We start from the raw sequence: 16961 nt of genomic DNA on the forward strand, positions 1-16961 counted from the left end.
AGTAACTCAGTGGGACAGACTGAGTCTGAAGAAGGATCTCGTCCCAAAACACCACCCATTCCTTCCATCCAGAGATGCTTCCTGTCCCGCTGAGTTACTCCAGCATTTTGTGTCTATCTTCGGCGTGAACCAGATCTGCAATTCCTTCCAACACATATTGTCTGTCCATTTATTCTACAGATGCTGCCTGACCTGCTGTGTTTCTCTGCCTCTTTGGATTGTGATGAAGAATCCAGCATCTGCAGTTTCTCGCATCTCCATTTGTCCAAACATTTTCTCCCTCAAATTCTGCCCCAAAAGCTTTTACCTCTAAAGCCTGGATAGTCCTTTACCTGTGACTCTCTGCCCTGCACCTTTACCTGTGACTCTCTGCCCTGCACCTTTACCTGTGACTCTCTGCCCTGCACCTTTACCTGTGACTCTCTGCCCTGCACCTTTTCAGTGCCTCCTCCTCCTCTCCAAATCCCTCAATATCTTCAACTTTCAACTCCAGCAGGCACGTCTAGCCGGTCCAATCTTTCAATAGACAATAGGTGCAGGAGTAGGCCATTCGGCCCTTCGAGCCAGCACCGTCATTCAATGTGATCATGGCTGATCATTCTCAATCAGTACCCCGTTCCTGCCTTCTCCCCATACCCCCTGACTCCGCTATCCTTAAGAGCTCTATCTAGCTCTCTCTTGAATGTATTCAGAGAATTGGCCTCCACTGCCCTCTGAGGCAGAGAATTCCACAGATTCACAACTCTCTGACTGAAAAAGTTTTTCCTCATCTCTGTTCTAAATGGCCTACCCCTTATTCTTAAACTGTGGCCCCTGGTTCTGGACTCCCCCAACATTGGGAACATGTTTCCTGCCTCTAATGTGTCCAACCCCTTAATAATCTTATACGTTTCGATAAGATCCCCTCTCATTCTTCTAAATTCCAGTGTATACAAGCCTATTCGCTCCAGTCTTTCAACTTACGACAGTCCCGCCATTCCGGGAATCAACCTAGTAAACCTACGCTGCACGCCCTTTCCTCATGAGATAAAGCACCCATCCCAAATAGTAGTCTAGAAAACCTCAAATGCTTCCAACACATTTACAACCTTCAGTACATCAGGAGACCAGTACTCTAGATCCCATCAACGCCCTATATAATTGAAGCATAAGCTCTCTAATTTATATACAATTCCCCTGAGAATAAGAACATGCTGTTCACTTTCCTAATTCCTAAGTCGCACCTACTTCTAGCATTTCACAAATCATGCACACTCAGTCCCAGATCTCTCTTTGTCTCAGGTCTCTCTGTCATCTCTTACCATGTAGATCATTTGATTTTTTAAATATATATTTCCTCCCACAATGGACAATTTTCCTGCAATGCTCTCCACTTGTGCAGGAGGGAACTGCAGATGCTGGTTTACACTGTAGATAGACTGGGGACACGCACCCTGAGAAAGGGTCTCGACCCGAAACGTCGCCCATTCCTTCTCTCCAGAGATGCTGCCTGGCCCGCTGAGGCACTCCAGCATTTTGTGCCTATCTTCCACTTATCGCATCTTTGCCCAATCTGCTATCTATATACCTTTTGGAGGATCTATACCTTCTCTTCATTCTTTCCTACCTCTCTTTGACTTTGTGTCATTGAAGCATTGTGGGAGTCTTTTTTTAAAAACTTCTCCAGTGCTTTTAACACCATCCGGCCTGCACTGCTAGCGAGCAAACTGACGAAGATGCCGGTGGATGCTCCACTGGTGTCCTGGATCACCAACGACCTGACTGGACGACCACAATATGTCAGGCTACAGAACTGTGTCTCAGACCATGGGAGTGAGCAACACAGGGGCCCCACAGGGGACGGTCCTCTCTCCCTTCCTGTTCACCATCTACACCTCGGACCTCAATTACAACTCGGACATCTAGCACCTGCAGATGTTTTCAGGTGACTCTGCAACTGTGGCCTGCATCAGTGAGGGGAGGGAAGCTGAATACAGATGTGTGGTCAACGACATTGTTGAGTGGTGTGGGCTGAATCACCTGCAGCTCAACACTGACAAGACTAAGGATTTAGTGGTGGACTTTAGGAGGATAGGACCCCTGTCCCCATTTAGGGTGTGGATGTGCAGTTTACCAGGGAGTACAAGTACCCTGGAGTTTACCTGGACTGTAAACTGGACTGGCCCAGGAACGCTGAGGAACGCTGTATCAGAAGGGGCAGAGCCGGCTGTACTTTCTGAGGAGGCTCCGCTCTTTCAACATCTGCAGTAAGATGCTACAGATGTTCTGTCAATCAGTGGTGGCCAGTGCTATCTCCTACGCTGTCACCTGCTGGGGCATCAGGACGAAGGCCGTGGACGCCAACAGAATCAACAAGCTCATCACGAAGGCTGGCCCCGTCCTGGGGGTGGAGTTGGATTCATGGGAGGGGGTCTTGGAGGGGAGGATGCTCCTCAAACTGCGGAGCATCCTGGACAATACAGCTCACCCCCTCCACGTCACACTGGTCAACCTGAGGAGCACCTTCAGCAACAGACTGGTCCCACCAAGATTCAGCACAGAACGCCACAGGAGATCCTTTTTTCCCTGTAGCTATCAATCTGTACAACACCCCCTTCTGTCGTGGGGTAGATTGACCCCCCCCCACCCCCCCCCCCCCCCCCCAATCTTTGCACATCCCCAATCCTGGAGTTTCCACTCGTCACTTTAATTTAATGTTTCATGCATCTTCTTGTGTTTTATGACTGTTAGACAATAGACAATAGGTGCAGGAGTAGGCCATTCGGTCCTTCGAGCCAGCACCGCCATTCAATGTGGTCATGGCTGATCATTCTCAATCAGCACCCCGTTCCTGCCTTCTCCCCATACCCCCTGACTCCGCTATCCTTAAGAGCTCTACCTTGGCAGACAAGTTTCCCTCCTGGGATGAATGAAGTTCTATCGTACCATATTGTATCAGCAGCAAAATTAGCAACTCTAGGTTTTGATGCCTTCACCTCAATAATTCAGGTCCCAGCATCAATCCCTGTGGCACAACACTGATTACATCTTGACCACCAAGATCAGGCCCATTTATGTCACCCTCCGACTCCAGCCAGCCAATCCTCGATGCACACTAACATCTTATTGCTTTTACCGTGACCCTTTCTTTTCCCCAATACCTTATCCAATGCTGCTGAAAGTTTCATTGGCTCTTCGTTAGAGCATGTTACTTCTTCAAAGATCTCCAGTAAACTGGACGGACATGAGTTCCCTTTCGTGGAACCATCCTGCCTTTGCCTGGTAACCCAGATTTTCCACAAGGGAGATATTAAGCTATGTTGCTTGGTGGAGCCTTGCATTTTTTATTATGTTGACATAGCCTCAAGTGGCACCAACATGGGTAGCTTTGTGATCTGGACTGCTGGAATGCACATTTCGTTCAGTTTAGAGATACAGCGTGGAAACAGGCCCTTCGGCCCACCGGGACTGCGCCAACCAGTGACCCTCGTGGACTAGCACCATCCTACACACTAGGAATAATTTACAATCTTTTACCGTAGCCAATAAACGTACAAACTTGTACGACGTTGTGGTTTGAGAGGAAATCGGGGCACCCTGGGAAAACCCACGAGGTCACAAGGAGAACGTACAAACTCCGTACAGACAGGACCTGTAGTCAGGATCGAACCCGGGTCTCTGGCGCTGTGAGGCAGCAACGCTACCTCTGTGCCACCAAGGTGCCCAAATGTGCCAAATGTACAGTCTTCAAATGTACCAAGTATCTGATGGAGGAGGTGCCAAGAAGGAGCGGCCTATCATCATATATCATCATATCATATATATACAGCCGGAAACAGGCCTTCTCGGCCCACCAAGTCCGCGCCGCCCAGTGATCCCCGTACATTAACACTATCCTACACCCACTAGGGACAATTTTTACATTTACCCAGCCAATTAACCTACATACCTGTACGTCTTTGGAGTGTGGGAGGAAACCGAAGATCTCGGAGAAAACCCACGCAGGTCACGGGGAGAACGTACAAACTCCTTACAGTGCAGCACCCGTAGTCAGGATCGAACCTGAGTCTCCGGCGCTGCATTCGCTGTAAAGCAGCAACTCTACCACTGCGCCACCGGGCCTACCCTAGCAGAAAGAAACCGCATCAGCTTCATTAAATCAAGACATCAAAATACTAAGTGATGGCATGGGAGGGGTTCGCAGCAAATATACCTCATTGTAATTGTAATCGGACTTTGCTGCAGAGGGACAATTACAAAGTCACTGCCTGATAACGCACTCTTGTTGATGTGCTGAATGTCACTGTCATTCTCTTTGGCTTTGCATATCCCTGCCGGCAGCAGACGGAAAGTGACTAGAAAGACTACGCAATCGATCATCCTAATGGGCCTCGCACGACATAATTGACCATTCCCTAAAAGGATACGGAATTTCCTCCCGAGGTCAAACATAACCAGTTTGGGCAGGTGATGTCATGAAAGTCTGGGAGCTTAATTATTATTTATTGAAAGGAAGGATTACGAAGCTGGAGGGCGTACGTGAAGGAACACCAAAAAGCAACGATGTTTATCAGGCTGCACCAATGTGCTGACTCAGCGACACCAAAACCTTAGAGGGCAAGGAGCCATTTTGAATACACCTGATGTAAAGGCCTAAGGATGTTCCTGTTCAGACATGAACTGCTGCCTCTGATGAGTGAAGCACCTCTGTTTAACGCGAGGGTTATGCCTCATTATTCCTTTTCTAAACAGTGTTCCCAAGTTTAATAAATAAAACTGTGTCTGATCCTGTAGATGAGATGATTTGTTGCTTTTACACGTAATGTGGTTTTTGAACTGGCTTCAAAGAAACCAACTTGCAAAGAACTACTTGCAAAAATAGTAGCAGACCCAGCATTTTATAAACACACATGCATTGGCACTGAACTGAGCTCAGCTAATAGCTTCACAGAAACATTTCACTGCACTAAATCTCTCGCGATTTGGCTCTGTGAAGAAGGCTTTGTGCTGGTGTGGCAAAGATCATCATAAACCAACCTAATTTATTGTGTCATAAATAATGACTCAATGATACTTTGCTGTCACATGTACCCTTCTTCTTCTTGCGTTTGAGACAGCAGATGTTATGAAGCTGCTTCTGCTTCTGCTGTCTCTGTTTGTTGTCGTTCGCCTGACTAAGGTCAGTTGACAGGGCTCACCACGGGGAGGTCAACAACATGAGCCTCTCACATGTACCACGTACAGTGGAGTAATATAAGAAAATAACTGCAGATGCTGGTACAAATCGAAGGTATTTATTCACAAAATGCTGGAGTAACTCAGCAGGTCAGGCAGCATCTCAGGAGAGAAGGAATGGGTGACGTTTTAGGTCGAGACCCTTCTTCAGACTGATGTCAGGGGGGTGGGACAAAGGAAGGATATAGGTGGAGACAGGAATATAGAGGGAGATCTGGGAAGGAGGAGGGGAAGAGAGGGACAGAGGAACTATCTAAAGTTGGAGAAGTCGATGTTCATACCACTGGGCTGCAAGCTGCCCAGGCGAAATATGAGGTGCTGTTCCTCCAATTTCCGGTGGGCCTCACTATGGCTCTGGAGGAGGCCCATGACAGAAAGGTCAGACTGGGAGTGGGAGGGGGAGTTGAAGTGCTCGGCCACCGGGAGAACAGATTGGCCAACGCGGACCGAGCGCAGGTGTTGAGCGAAGCGATCGCCGAGCCTGATGTAAATAAGTTGACATCTGGAGCAGCAGATGCAATAGATGAGGTTGGAGGAGGTGCAGGTGAACCTCTGTCTCACCTGGAAAGACTGTTTGGGTCCTTGGATGGAGTTGAGGGGGGAGGTAACGGGACAGGTGTTGCATCTTGTGCGGTTGCAGGGGAAAGTGCCCGGGGATGGGGTGGTTTGGGTAGGAAGGGATGAGTGGACCAGGGAGTTACGGAGGGAACGGTCTCTGCGGAACGCAGAAAGGGGAGGGGATGGGAAGATATGGCCAGTGGTGGGGTCCCGTTGTAGGTGACGGAAATGTTGGCGGATGATTTGTTGGATCCGCTGGCTGGTGGGGTGGAAGGTGAGAACGAGGGGGATTCTGTCCTTGTTGCGAGTGGGGGGTGGGGGAGCAAGAGCGGAGCTGCGGGATGTAGAAGAGACCCTAGTGAGAGTCTCGTCTATAATTACCAAAGTACAGTGGAGTGCTTTGTTCAGCATATACAATCCGGTAAAAACATGTAGCAGACCTCACCTGGGCAGTAAACGAGTGTCACCACGTTTTGGAGGCGACAAAGTCCACCGAAAAGACCTGACTCCTGCCTGTGGCAGCAGGCCTCATCCCCTCCTCCACACCCCCACCCTCCCGAAGCTGGGTCCCCCTTTGATCTCCGCACCTCCCCCCCCCTCCCCTCGCCGGATCTCCCCACCGTTCTCGATGGCCCTGTGAGAATGGAAAGTGAGTGGGGAAGGGTGACAGAGAGGAGGGGGTTTGGGGCTTATGATTTTAACAGGGCAGACATTCCAGGTCCCCTCTACCAGGGCAGGGAGGCCCGAGCTTTTCACTGTACCTCAGTACACGTGACAATACACTAAACTGAACTGAACTGACCCCGATCCCGTACGGAGAGGATGGGTTCTGCTGCAGATAGTCCCAACGCTCGCGAGGGCATGGAGATGGTAGGGAGCCAAAAACACGACCTGTCCTGGAATTCCAAGTCCCGAAGGTTTACCCCTCCCACCAAACTCCCGCTATCTCGTCTGATGAAAATACATCTTTGCTGCAAGTTCTCAGCTGCCAGTCTGCCACCAGAGAGGCCAATTAATCCGTGAGCTATTCCCCACAGCTGGAATGTAAAGATCCCTAAGAACAAGGCAAGTCCAGCTAAAACAGATATTTTCTTCTTTTCCTCACACGCAAATTTATTTTGTGGATCAACAAGGAATTTTAGGCCTAAAATTTAATTTTCATGCATTGGTTATTAATCTGATATTTACCCTGTCGAAATTTTGGTCAATAACATTTGAAAGATGCAAATAAGTGAGAGTAATATGAACTATGCCATGAATGCGATAATATTTAAGGCATGTTTCATGCTGATGTTCAAACAATAATCTCTAACATGTTTTATCCAAGTTTCTTATTGATGTCGTTTCCTAATTATAAAATGTATAAAAAACACGTTAAAATATTAAGCATATAATGCAAAGACAGACACATGGTTAGAAATAGCTTTATTGTCATTTAAATCAATACTGTGGATCACCATGTGTAGGAATAAAACTACAGCTGCTGGTTTAAATCGAAGGTAGACACAAAATGCTGGAGTAACTGAGTCTCGAAGGTTCTCGACCCGAAACATCACCCATTCCTTCTTTCCAGAGATGCTGCCTGACCCGCTGAGTTACTCCAGCATTTTGTGTCTACCCGTGGGTCACCACGTCACTGCTGTCAAAGTTCATACAGTGCGAGGTTTATAAAACTACATTTTGTTGTACTCAGCAATTGGTCTTTAATTTAGTTTAGGGATACAGCACAGAAACAGGCCCTTTGGCCCACCGAGTCGGCATGGCCCAGCGATCCCCGTGCATTAACACTATCCTACACACACTAGGGACAATAACATTTATACCAAGCCAATTAACTTATAAACCTGTAGTTCTTTGGAGTGTGGGAGGAAATCAAAAATCTTGGAGAAAACCCTCGGAGGTCACGGGGAGAACGTACAAACTCCGTACAGACAGGACCCGTAGTCGGGATCGAACCCGGGTCTCTGGTACTGTAAGGCAGCAACTCTACCGCTGTCCTGTTGTTTTTTTTGCTGTACAATATCTTGCTGAAACTGTCACTGCTGAATTCAGTGATCTACTGAACTTCTCACATCTGTAGGCATGTAGCCTTGTAGGTCTGCATCGCACAGCCAGCTCCAAAAAAGGATATACCTCAAGTCCGTCACCATCATGGTGAGCGTGCATAAAGTGAACACTCGCACACTTTCCCCAGGGTAGAGGATTCTAAAACTGGAGGGCCAGTATGGTCAACATGGACAAGATGGTCAACATGGACAAGATGGTCAACGTGGACAAGATGGTCAACGTGGACAAGATGGTCAACGTGGACAAGATGGTCAACGTGGACAAGATGGTCAACGTGAACAAGATGGTCAACATGGACAAGATGGTCAACGTGGACAAGATGGTCAATGTGGACAAGATGGTCAACATGGACAAGATGGTCAACGTGGACAAGATGGTCAAAGTGGACAAGATGGTCAACGTGGACAAGATGGTCAACGTGGACAAGATGGTCAAAGTGGACAAGATGGTCAACGTGGACAAGATGGTCAATGTGGACAAGATGGTCAACGTGGACAAGATGGTCAACGTGGACAAGATGGTCAACGTGGACAAGATGGTCAACGTGGACAAGATGGTCAACATGGACAAGATGGTCAACGTGGACAAGATGGTCAACGTGGACAAGATGGTCAATGTGGACAAGATGGTCAACGTGGACAAGATGGTCAATGTGGACAAGATGGTCAACGTGGACAAGATGGTCAACGTGGACAAGATGGCCTGTGGGCCTCTTTCCATGTTCTACGGCATTTTAAGACGTTTTTAGAGATACAGTGCGGAAACAGGCCCTTTGGCCCCCCGAGTCCGCACCGACCAGCGATCCCTGCACTTTCACACTAGCGTACACACACTAAGGACAATTTACACTTATACCAAGCCAATTTACCTACAAACCTGTATGTCTTTGGAGTGTGGGAAGAATCAGAAGATCTTGGAGAAAACCCACGCGGTCACGGGGACAACGTACAAACTCCGTACAGACAGCACCCGTAGTCGGGATTGAACTCAGGGTCTCCGGCGCTGTAAGGCAGCAACTCTACCACTGCGCCACCGTGCCGCACTAAGACCATTATCAAAGCAAAGCCCTCGCGGTGACAGAGGAGTGTTGCTACTGAATAAGTGTTGTGATGTGTGTGGGAGAAGGGGGGATGGGTTTGGAGAATGGTCTCAGGAGTGGGGGAGGCAGTGGCGTTTGGCAGGCTGTTCAAAACAGAGTCCATGGGATGCACGTTCTTCATTGTTGGGTGCCATGGAAAATATCTAGGGGTAACAGCAGGGGGGGTCCCTGGCCAGGTATTGCCAGGGCGGTCTCAGGAAGGGGGGTGCAGGCTCAGCATCTCCCATCTTCACGGGAGCGGTAATGGGTGCAGATTTCTGTGCTTTCCCTTCCTGTATCATTTGGCTGAAGACAGAGTAGATGTAGTCTTCTCTCCTTGGTATGTAGGAAGGAACTGCAGATGACGGTTTAAACCAAAGATAGACACAAAAAGCTGGAGATCTTATCGAAACGTATAAGATTATTAAGGGGTTGGACACGTTAGAAGCAGGAAACATGTTCCCAATGTTGGGGGAGTCCAGAACCAGGGGCCACAGTTTAAGAATAAGGGGTAGGCCATTTAGAACTGAGATGAGGAAAAGCTTTTTCAGTCAGAGAGTTGTGAATCTGTGGAATTCTCTGCCTCAGAAGGCAGTGGAGGTCAATTCTCTGAAAGCATTCAAGAGAGAGCTAGATAGAGCTCTTAAGGATAGCGGAGTCAGGGGGTATGAGGAGAAGGCAGGAACGGGGTACTGATTGAGAATGATCAGCCATGATCACATTGAATGGTAGTGCTGGCTCAAAGGGCCGAATGGCCTACTCCTGCACCTATTGTCTATTGTCTATTGTAAATCAGCAGGTCAGAAAAGGCAGCATCTCTGGAGAGAAGGAAATGGGTGATGTTTCGAGACTGAAGAAGGGTCTCGACCCGAAACGTCACCCATTCCTTCTCTCCAGAGATGCTGCCTGTCCCGCTGAGTTATTCCAGCATTTTGTGTCTATCTTCTCACCTTGATGATGGCGTTTAGGAGGGATATGGATACGGGCCCAATGCAGGCAAACGACATCAGCCTTGACAAGGGTGTTTACGTGGCCTCGCTGGTTGAGCAGGTGAAGGGTACACTGTGAGGTGTGGAAGCAGAGGGTGAGCCATCCTGACCTCCATGCACACAGCATTCCACGTGGAAGTGCGAGATTGCATTTGATGCCAAAGACGGTCACAGATCCTAGTGAGCACAAAGAATGCAGTCTGAGCATTGGGTCATCGAATGGCAGAGCTTCAGAGGAAATAGGGAAAATAAAACTTGTGGCTAGAAATCGGATCGCGCCTGTTTTGATGTGCTAAGTATGTGCCCGGTATAGAAATAAGGGAAAAGGATCATGAAAGTGTCCAAAAACATGTTACCCGGTAAACATCAGGCGACACTCAGAATCGTTTTTAAATGAGACTGGTGCGGTTCCTGAGAGGAGTTGGCAAGAGGACCATCCAACCTTGAAGGAGCTCTTCCCAAGGACACCACTACATACTGTGGACTAACATTGAGATGAAGAAAAAGTGTGAGGGAGAGGGAAAGCTGATAGAAGCATATAACATTATAGAGGCAAAGATATAGTAGTCATTCAGAATGTTTTCCCCAGCATGGAAATGTCAAAGACTAGAAGGCATGGGCAAAGTTCAAAGGAGATGTGTGGAGAACGTTTTTTTACACATAGAGTAGTGGGTGCCTGGAACATGTCGCCCAGGAAGGTGGTGGAGGCAGATACGATAGTGGCATTTAAGTGGGTTTTAGATAGGCACATGAATATGCGGGGAATGGACAGTTATGGATCATGTGCTGGCAGAGTAGATTAGTTCAGCCTGGCATCATGTTCGACACGGACATTGTGGGCTGAATGGCCTGTTCCACTTACTATCCTGAGGCTTCAGTATGGAAGGCGTGTCAGCTACATGCTACATCACCAGATGTGACATCAACCAAATAATGGACTGTGTCACAGCATTACAATAACAGTTGTCAAGCAAAACATTCAGTAGAACAAATGCACAACCTGCAAATATGCACATGTGACAGTGAAGAGAGAAAGCCTGCATGTTTGTGTGGTTTAGTGCATGTATGTCCCTGTGCTCGCGTAAGGGAGATTTAGTATGACTGTGCGTGCGAGAGAGAGTGAGGGAGAGGGAGAGGGGGAGAGGGAGAGAGGGAGAGGGGGAGAGAGGGAGAGAGAGAGGGGGAAGAGGGAGAGCGTGAGGGGAGAGGAAGAGAGGGGAAGATGGAGAGGGGAGGGGGAAGAGGGAGAGGGGGAGAGAGGGAGAGGGCGAGGGGGAGAGGGAGAGATGGGGGAAGAGGGAGGGGGAGAGGGGGAAGAGGGAGAGGGGAGAGAAGGAGAGAAGGGGAGAGGGAGAGAGATGGGGGAGAGGGAGGGGGCAGAGGGAGAGGGGGAGATGGAGAGGGGGCGAGGGGGAGGGGAGATGGGGGAGAGGGAGAGAGAAAAAGTGAGTCATGTACGTGTGCGTACATCTCCGTACGTAATTTGGAAACTGGGATCTGTTGTTAATTTTCATCTTGGTCTTGCGCAAACTTCTAATGAGCTTGTAACTGCTTTTGTATTCTGAGCTAATGCAAAAACTGTACAACCAGTTACATCGTGACCGCAAGCGATGTGTAACATCCACAACTACAGGCATTAAATGAAATGAAAACAAAACAGTGCACAATATTTGGAATCACAGATTCATATAGCACATAAACAGGCCCTTCGGCCTGCCACCTTCATGCTGACCTTTTTGGCTATCTACACTATTCCCATTTGCCCCCAAGAAGTTCAAGAAAGATTGTGTGCTTCAGGAAATAATGTTCCGAGAGAAATAAGAGACTGCAGATGCTGAAGTCTTAAACACAAAACAGATCGCTGAAGGAACTGAGTGGCTCAGGCAGCATCTGTGAGGGGAAATGGACAGATAATGTTACATTGCTTCAGAAGAAGACCTGAAACGTCATCCATTTCCTTCTGCAGATACCTCCTGACCTGCTGAGATCCAGCATCAATATTAATGTCCTGAGATGTGACCCTGAAAGCAAATGGAACTTTTGAAAGGCCTTTGACCTACAAATGGCAACTTTAGATGAATAAGAAATTTTCCTTCAGCATTACTTTAGAATTTGCTAAAGTTGTCACAATGCCCCTTCCTTTGTCTTCTGGAGGTCCAGGCTTGGTGTAAAAGTGGGTAACAGCATCTAACTTTAATTAAAGATGGGGGAGTAGGGGGGGCAATTCAATAATATGCACCTGGAACTGTTTGACGGAATTCTGACAGCAGGGAAAATGCCTGACAAAGATCACAAATAAGAAAATATTTCTCAATCTTCTGCTCACATTGGAGTCTGATAAATCCCTTTGGCATTGATTATAAATTATAGGAGCAGCATTAGGCCATTCAGCCCATCGAGTCTACTCTGCCATTCAATCATGGCTGATCTCTCTTTCCCTCTCAACCCCATTCTCCTGCCTTTTTCCCTTAACCCCAGACACCCTTACTATTCAAGAATTTGTCAATTTGCACCTTAAAAATACACATCGACTTGGCCTCCAGGGCCATCAGTGGCATCAAACTCCAGATTCTCCACCCTCTGGCTAAATACATTCCTCCTCATCTCCTTTCTAAAGGTACGTCCTTTTATTCTGAGGCTATGGTTTCTAGTCCTAGACTCTCACACTAGTGGAAACAACCTCTTCACAGCCACTCTATCCAGTCCTTTCACTATTCGATAAGCTTCAATGAGATCCCCCCTCATCCTTCTTAAACTCCAGCGAGTAGAGTATTGACGTCAAACGCTCATCATATGTTAATCCACTCATTCCTGGGATCATCCTTGAAAACCTCCTCTGGACCCTCTGCAATGCCTGTACATCCTTCCTCAGATACGGTGCCCAAAACTGCTCACAAAACCCCAAATGCAGTGTGACCCGTGCCTTCTAAAGCCTCATTTTGGAGTAAATTTACTTGTTAATACTTTGGGCGTCCTTCTTTCAGTGCAACCTATGAACAAGACATTAGTTAAGGCATATTCCTGGCAGAACCTGGTCTGCCACTCACTCTTAGCTTCAAGGGTGGATACTGCTTACAGTCCGCAGTTGTGTGGCTGTATACTAAGGCACTTTTGGTCAGCCCCTGCCTCCCAGCCACTGGGGTTTCCTGTTATATTAAGGCAGTCTTACAATGAGATCTGCACAAAATACAACCCGTGAGCACCTGGAAGATACACACGAGAGAACACAGAGAGAACACGGTCACACAGGCAGATGCCAAAGTCAGGATGTGTGGCAGTAACTCTACTAGTTGCTATGAGCCACTGAGTTGTACAGTAACCAGTGTAAATGCGTACTTGATGGTCAGTGTGGACTCGATGGGCTGAAAGGCTTGTTTCTGTGTTGTATGATTCTTAAAAACAGACCAATATTCAGGTTACCTCAATATTATACACAATTCAAATAGGAACAATATTACTTTCTATCTTCTGTGCAGGAAAGAGGCTTTAAGGTAAACAATCGGGCAGGGATGTTCTTACTGAGTGGAGCAGGTGTGAAAGGCCATGCTGCCTACTCCTGTTGTAGTCCTTAAGTCCATATGTTCTTGAGGGGCACCGTGGAAATCAGCCGTGGATATTAGCCTGAGGTTCTCAGCTGAAGTGATAATAGTCCACACCTTCTTTCAGCTTCAGTGAGTTCAAGTTCTCTTCAAAACCACCACCTGTCAGGTCCTGCCAAAACGAGAAATGTTAGATCGCATCAGTCAGACCCCAGCTTTATTTCGTATCGCATAATTGATGACATAAGTGCAAGACTAATCCATCCTGAAACCTGGCAATGCGTCAATGTGCTGGGAGCTGAATATTGAGAAATACACCTCGTAGTATGAATCATCTCACGAGGTCATTGATCTGTGAGCTGCAGCAGTGTTCCTGACAGGTCCTCACTGGGAGACTCCAGCTGTTTGAACATTTCCCTTTGTGTGGAATAGAGAAAGTATAAAACAAAATTAACAGCTGGCTATTAAGTGCATGCTTTTAATTACATTCTTGATTGGAAGCAAGTACAACACTGCATGAATTTCATTGAGTGATAAATCACATCCATCTAAATCAATTAACAGCAGGCACCAAGAACTGCCGATGCTGGTTTATAAGACAAAGACACAAAGTGTTGGAGTAACACTCAGGCAGCTACCGTTTTAGTTTAGTTTAGTTTAGTTTAGTTTAGAGATACCACGCGGAAACAGGCCTTTCGGCCCACCGACTCCGCACCGACCAGCGATCCCGGCACATTAACACTACGAACACTAGAGACAATTTTACACTAATATTAAGCCAATTAACCTGCAAACCTGAAGATCTTTGGAGCGTGGGAGGGAACCGAAGATCTCGGAGAAAACCCACACGGTCACGGGGAGAACGTACAAACTCCGTACAGACAGCACCCGTAGTCGGGTCCCCGGTGCTGCAAGCGCTGTAAGTCAGCAACTCTACCGCTGCGCCACCGTGCTGCCCACTTTAGTTCTTTCATTCATCCATTTTTACTTTGCACTTATTTCACCTGTTATTACTTTGGCGCGAGGATCAGTAAATTTGGACACAATGTGAGACAAATTCACCAAAAAGGTACTCTGCTATTCGGCTCTCGACGCCTTCCCTGAGATTAGATTTCATCTGCTTTTGGTGAACTAAAATATTCTGTCTTTATCAGTCACCAAATTAGTTTCCTGCAAAATGTGCCTAATTTGCCTAGAATTGCTTTCCACTCATAAAGAAGCACTAATATGGGAGCCACTCAGTTTCTGATGGGATGATTTTTTATGAAATGAAACATGAAATGCAATGAAAGAAGGTCAGAGTTTTTCAAAGACAGTCTCGGCCAAAAATACTAGAGGAACAAGATAGACCACTCGAGCCTAAAAACTGTCGTACGTCATGATGCCATTTTAGTAGGCAGAAACTTGCAGAAACATTTTAAAAGAAAATTAATAAAAATCTGTAAATTGAAAGATGAGATATATTCTGCATTTTAATAGTATCATCACAAATACTGTTCCCACAAAACACTGATTACACTGCGAGAGGCATAGCGAACGGCGGGTTTTGCCTACTAAAATGGCTCCTTTGTGTACTACACTTCAGTATAGGCGATTTCAACGGAGTGGTCCATCTTGTTCCTCTAGTATCTTTGGTCGCTGCATGGTAGCCAGACACCAGCTACATACTATCGCTGTCATGGAGCAGAGAAAGGCTGCAGGCACAAAAGAGAGAGACATTGTGCAGGAAAGAACTGCAGATGCTCTGGAGAGAAGGGATGGGTAAGAAGGAACAGCAGGTGCTGGTTTAAACTGAAGATAAACACAAAAAGCTGGAGCAACTCAGCGAGTCAGACAGCATCTCTGGAGAGAAGGAATAGGTGACGTTTCAGGTCGAGACCCTTCTTCTCAGTGCCAAGTAGAAACAAGGAACTGCAGATGCTAGTTTACAGAAAAAAGACACAGAGTCCTGGAGTAAGTCAGCTGGTCAGGCAGAGAGCATGGATAGGTGACATTTCAGGTCGGGACCCTTCCTCACAAACCCTGTGCAAGGGATGGGCATGGAGGTGAAGGAGACCTGCCTGGACTATTAAAAAAAGAAAATCAAAAACAGACCTGCAAATGCTGGAACACTGAAACAAAAGAGAAAATGTTGGGAATAATCAGCAGGTCAGGCGGCATCTGTGGAAAGGAAACAGAGCTCTTTCAGTGAAACGGGCGGCACAGTGGGGCGGCGGTGGAAGTTGTGCTGTACAGCACCAGAGACCCAGGTTCGATCCTGACTACGGGTGCTGTCTGTACGGAGTTTATATGTTCTCTCTGTGACTGTGTGGGATTTCTCTGGATTCCTCCCACATTCCAAAGACGTACAGGTTTATAGGTTAATTGGCTCTGGTAGGTTGTAAAATTGGCTCTAGTGTGTAGGATAGTGTTAGTGATTGCTGGTCGGCGCAGACTCAGTGGGCCGAAGGGCCTGTTTCCACGCTGTATCTCTAAAGTGGATCTAAAGTAAAGCTAATATTTCAGGTTGTAGACTGGGAAAGAGAGAAAACGAGTTTGTTTTAAGGTGCAGCGAGATTGCAGGAGGGATAGAAAAAGGGGAAGATCTTTGTTAAAATGAGGTCTGAATTAACATGGTGATAATCTGTTGTTGAAGCCATGTGGTTGATAGGTTGTCGGGGGAAAGCAGGGGGTAGAGACGCATACAAGTGTGAACACAAAAACACATATTTACCCTCAATGTATGGTGATGAAGACTGTTACTCCAATCCCATCCCACCGTCTGACAGCATAGTTATCTCCCTGCAATCCAGCCAGACGTCCAACATTGCAAAGGAGAAAGTTGAAAAGGTTGCCCAATGGTGTCAGATCTTCGATAGAGATCGTGACAGCAAGGAATAGGGGGAGGACTACATCATTGAGAGGAGAACCCTGGAAGTACAGCCCATCTCCAAGCTGTTTTCCTCTTTTGGGCAGAGAAGACATCAAGGCCCAAATCAGAAACACGCTTGGTAATCCACAGTGTGATTGCTGCATGCTCTTTGATTTGATCTACAACAACCCACTTAATTACCATCAGTACTGCTGCATCTGCAGATTGAAAGATAAATCCTGCAATATTAGTTGGTCACTATTGTCTTGGTATCGATTGGACTTGTCAAATCAATGAAGATTCCCTATCCCCTGACGAGTCTGAAGAAGAGCCTCGACTCGAAACGTCACCCATTCCTTCTCTCCAGAGATGCTGCCTGACCCGCTGAGTTACTCCAGCATTTTGTGTCTATCTAAGATGGCCTGAGGAAGGATTCATGGACAAGGCACACGGCGCTGGACTGACTCAGCGGGTTAAACAGCATCCGTGGAGGGAACGGACAGACAGTGTTTCAGGTCAGAACCCTTCTTCAGATCGATTGGAGTTTTGGGGGAAGAGAAGAACGTTCATGGTTCTGTTTCACTGAACAATGTGTTGTAACCAACAAGACTATTTTACATTTGATCAGCTGGATTTGTTAATGTTCTTGTGGTAAAGAATGATCA

General features: G+C 47.1%; 1 protein-coding gene across 1 annotated transcript in view; it reads right to left on the reverse strand.

The window, feature by feature from the left end:
• Window positions 1–11193: 11193 nt before the first annotated feature.
• LOC144594895 (queuosine-tRNA galactosyltransferase-like) overlaps window positions 11194–16961 on the reverse strand; it is a 293958-nt gene continuing 288190 nt past the window's right edge. The window contains exon 7 of the mRNA XM_078401817.1: window positions 11194–13617. Within this exon, the coding sequence (XP_078257943.1) occupies window positions 13537–13617 (81 nt within the window). The 3' untranslated portion in view covers window positions 11194–13536. The remainder of the gene's footprint in view (window positions 13618–16961) is intronic.

Source organism: Rhinoraja longicauda, chromosome 6 (genome assembly GCF_053455715.1).
Source record: "Rhinoraja longicauda isolate Sanriku21f chromosome 6, sRhiLon1.1, whole genome shotgun sequence".
NCBI classification, from domain to species: domain Eukaryota; kingdom Metazoa; phylum Chordata; class Chondrichthyes; order Rajiformes; family Arhynchobatidae; genus Rhinoraja; species Rhinoraja longicauda.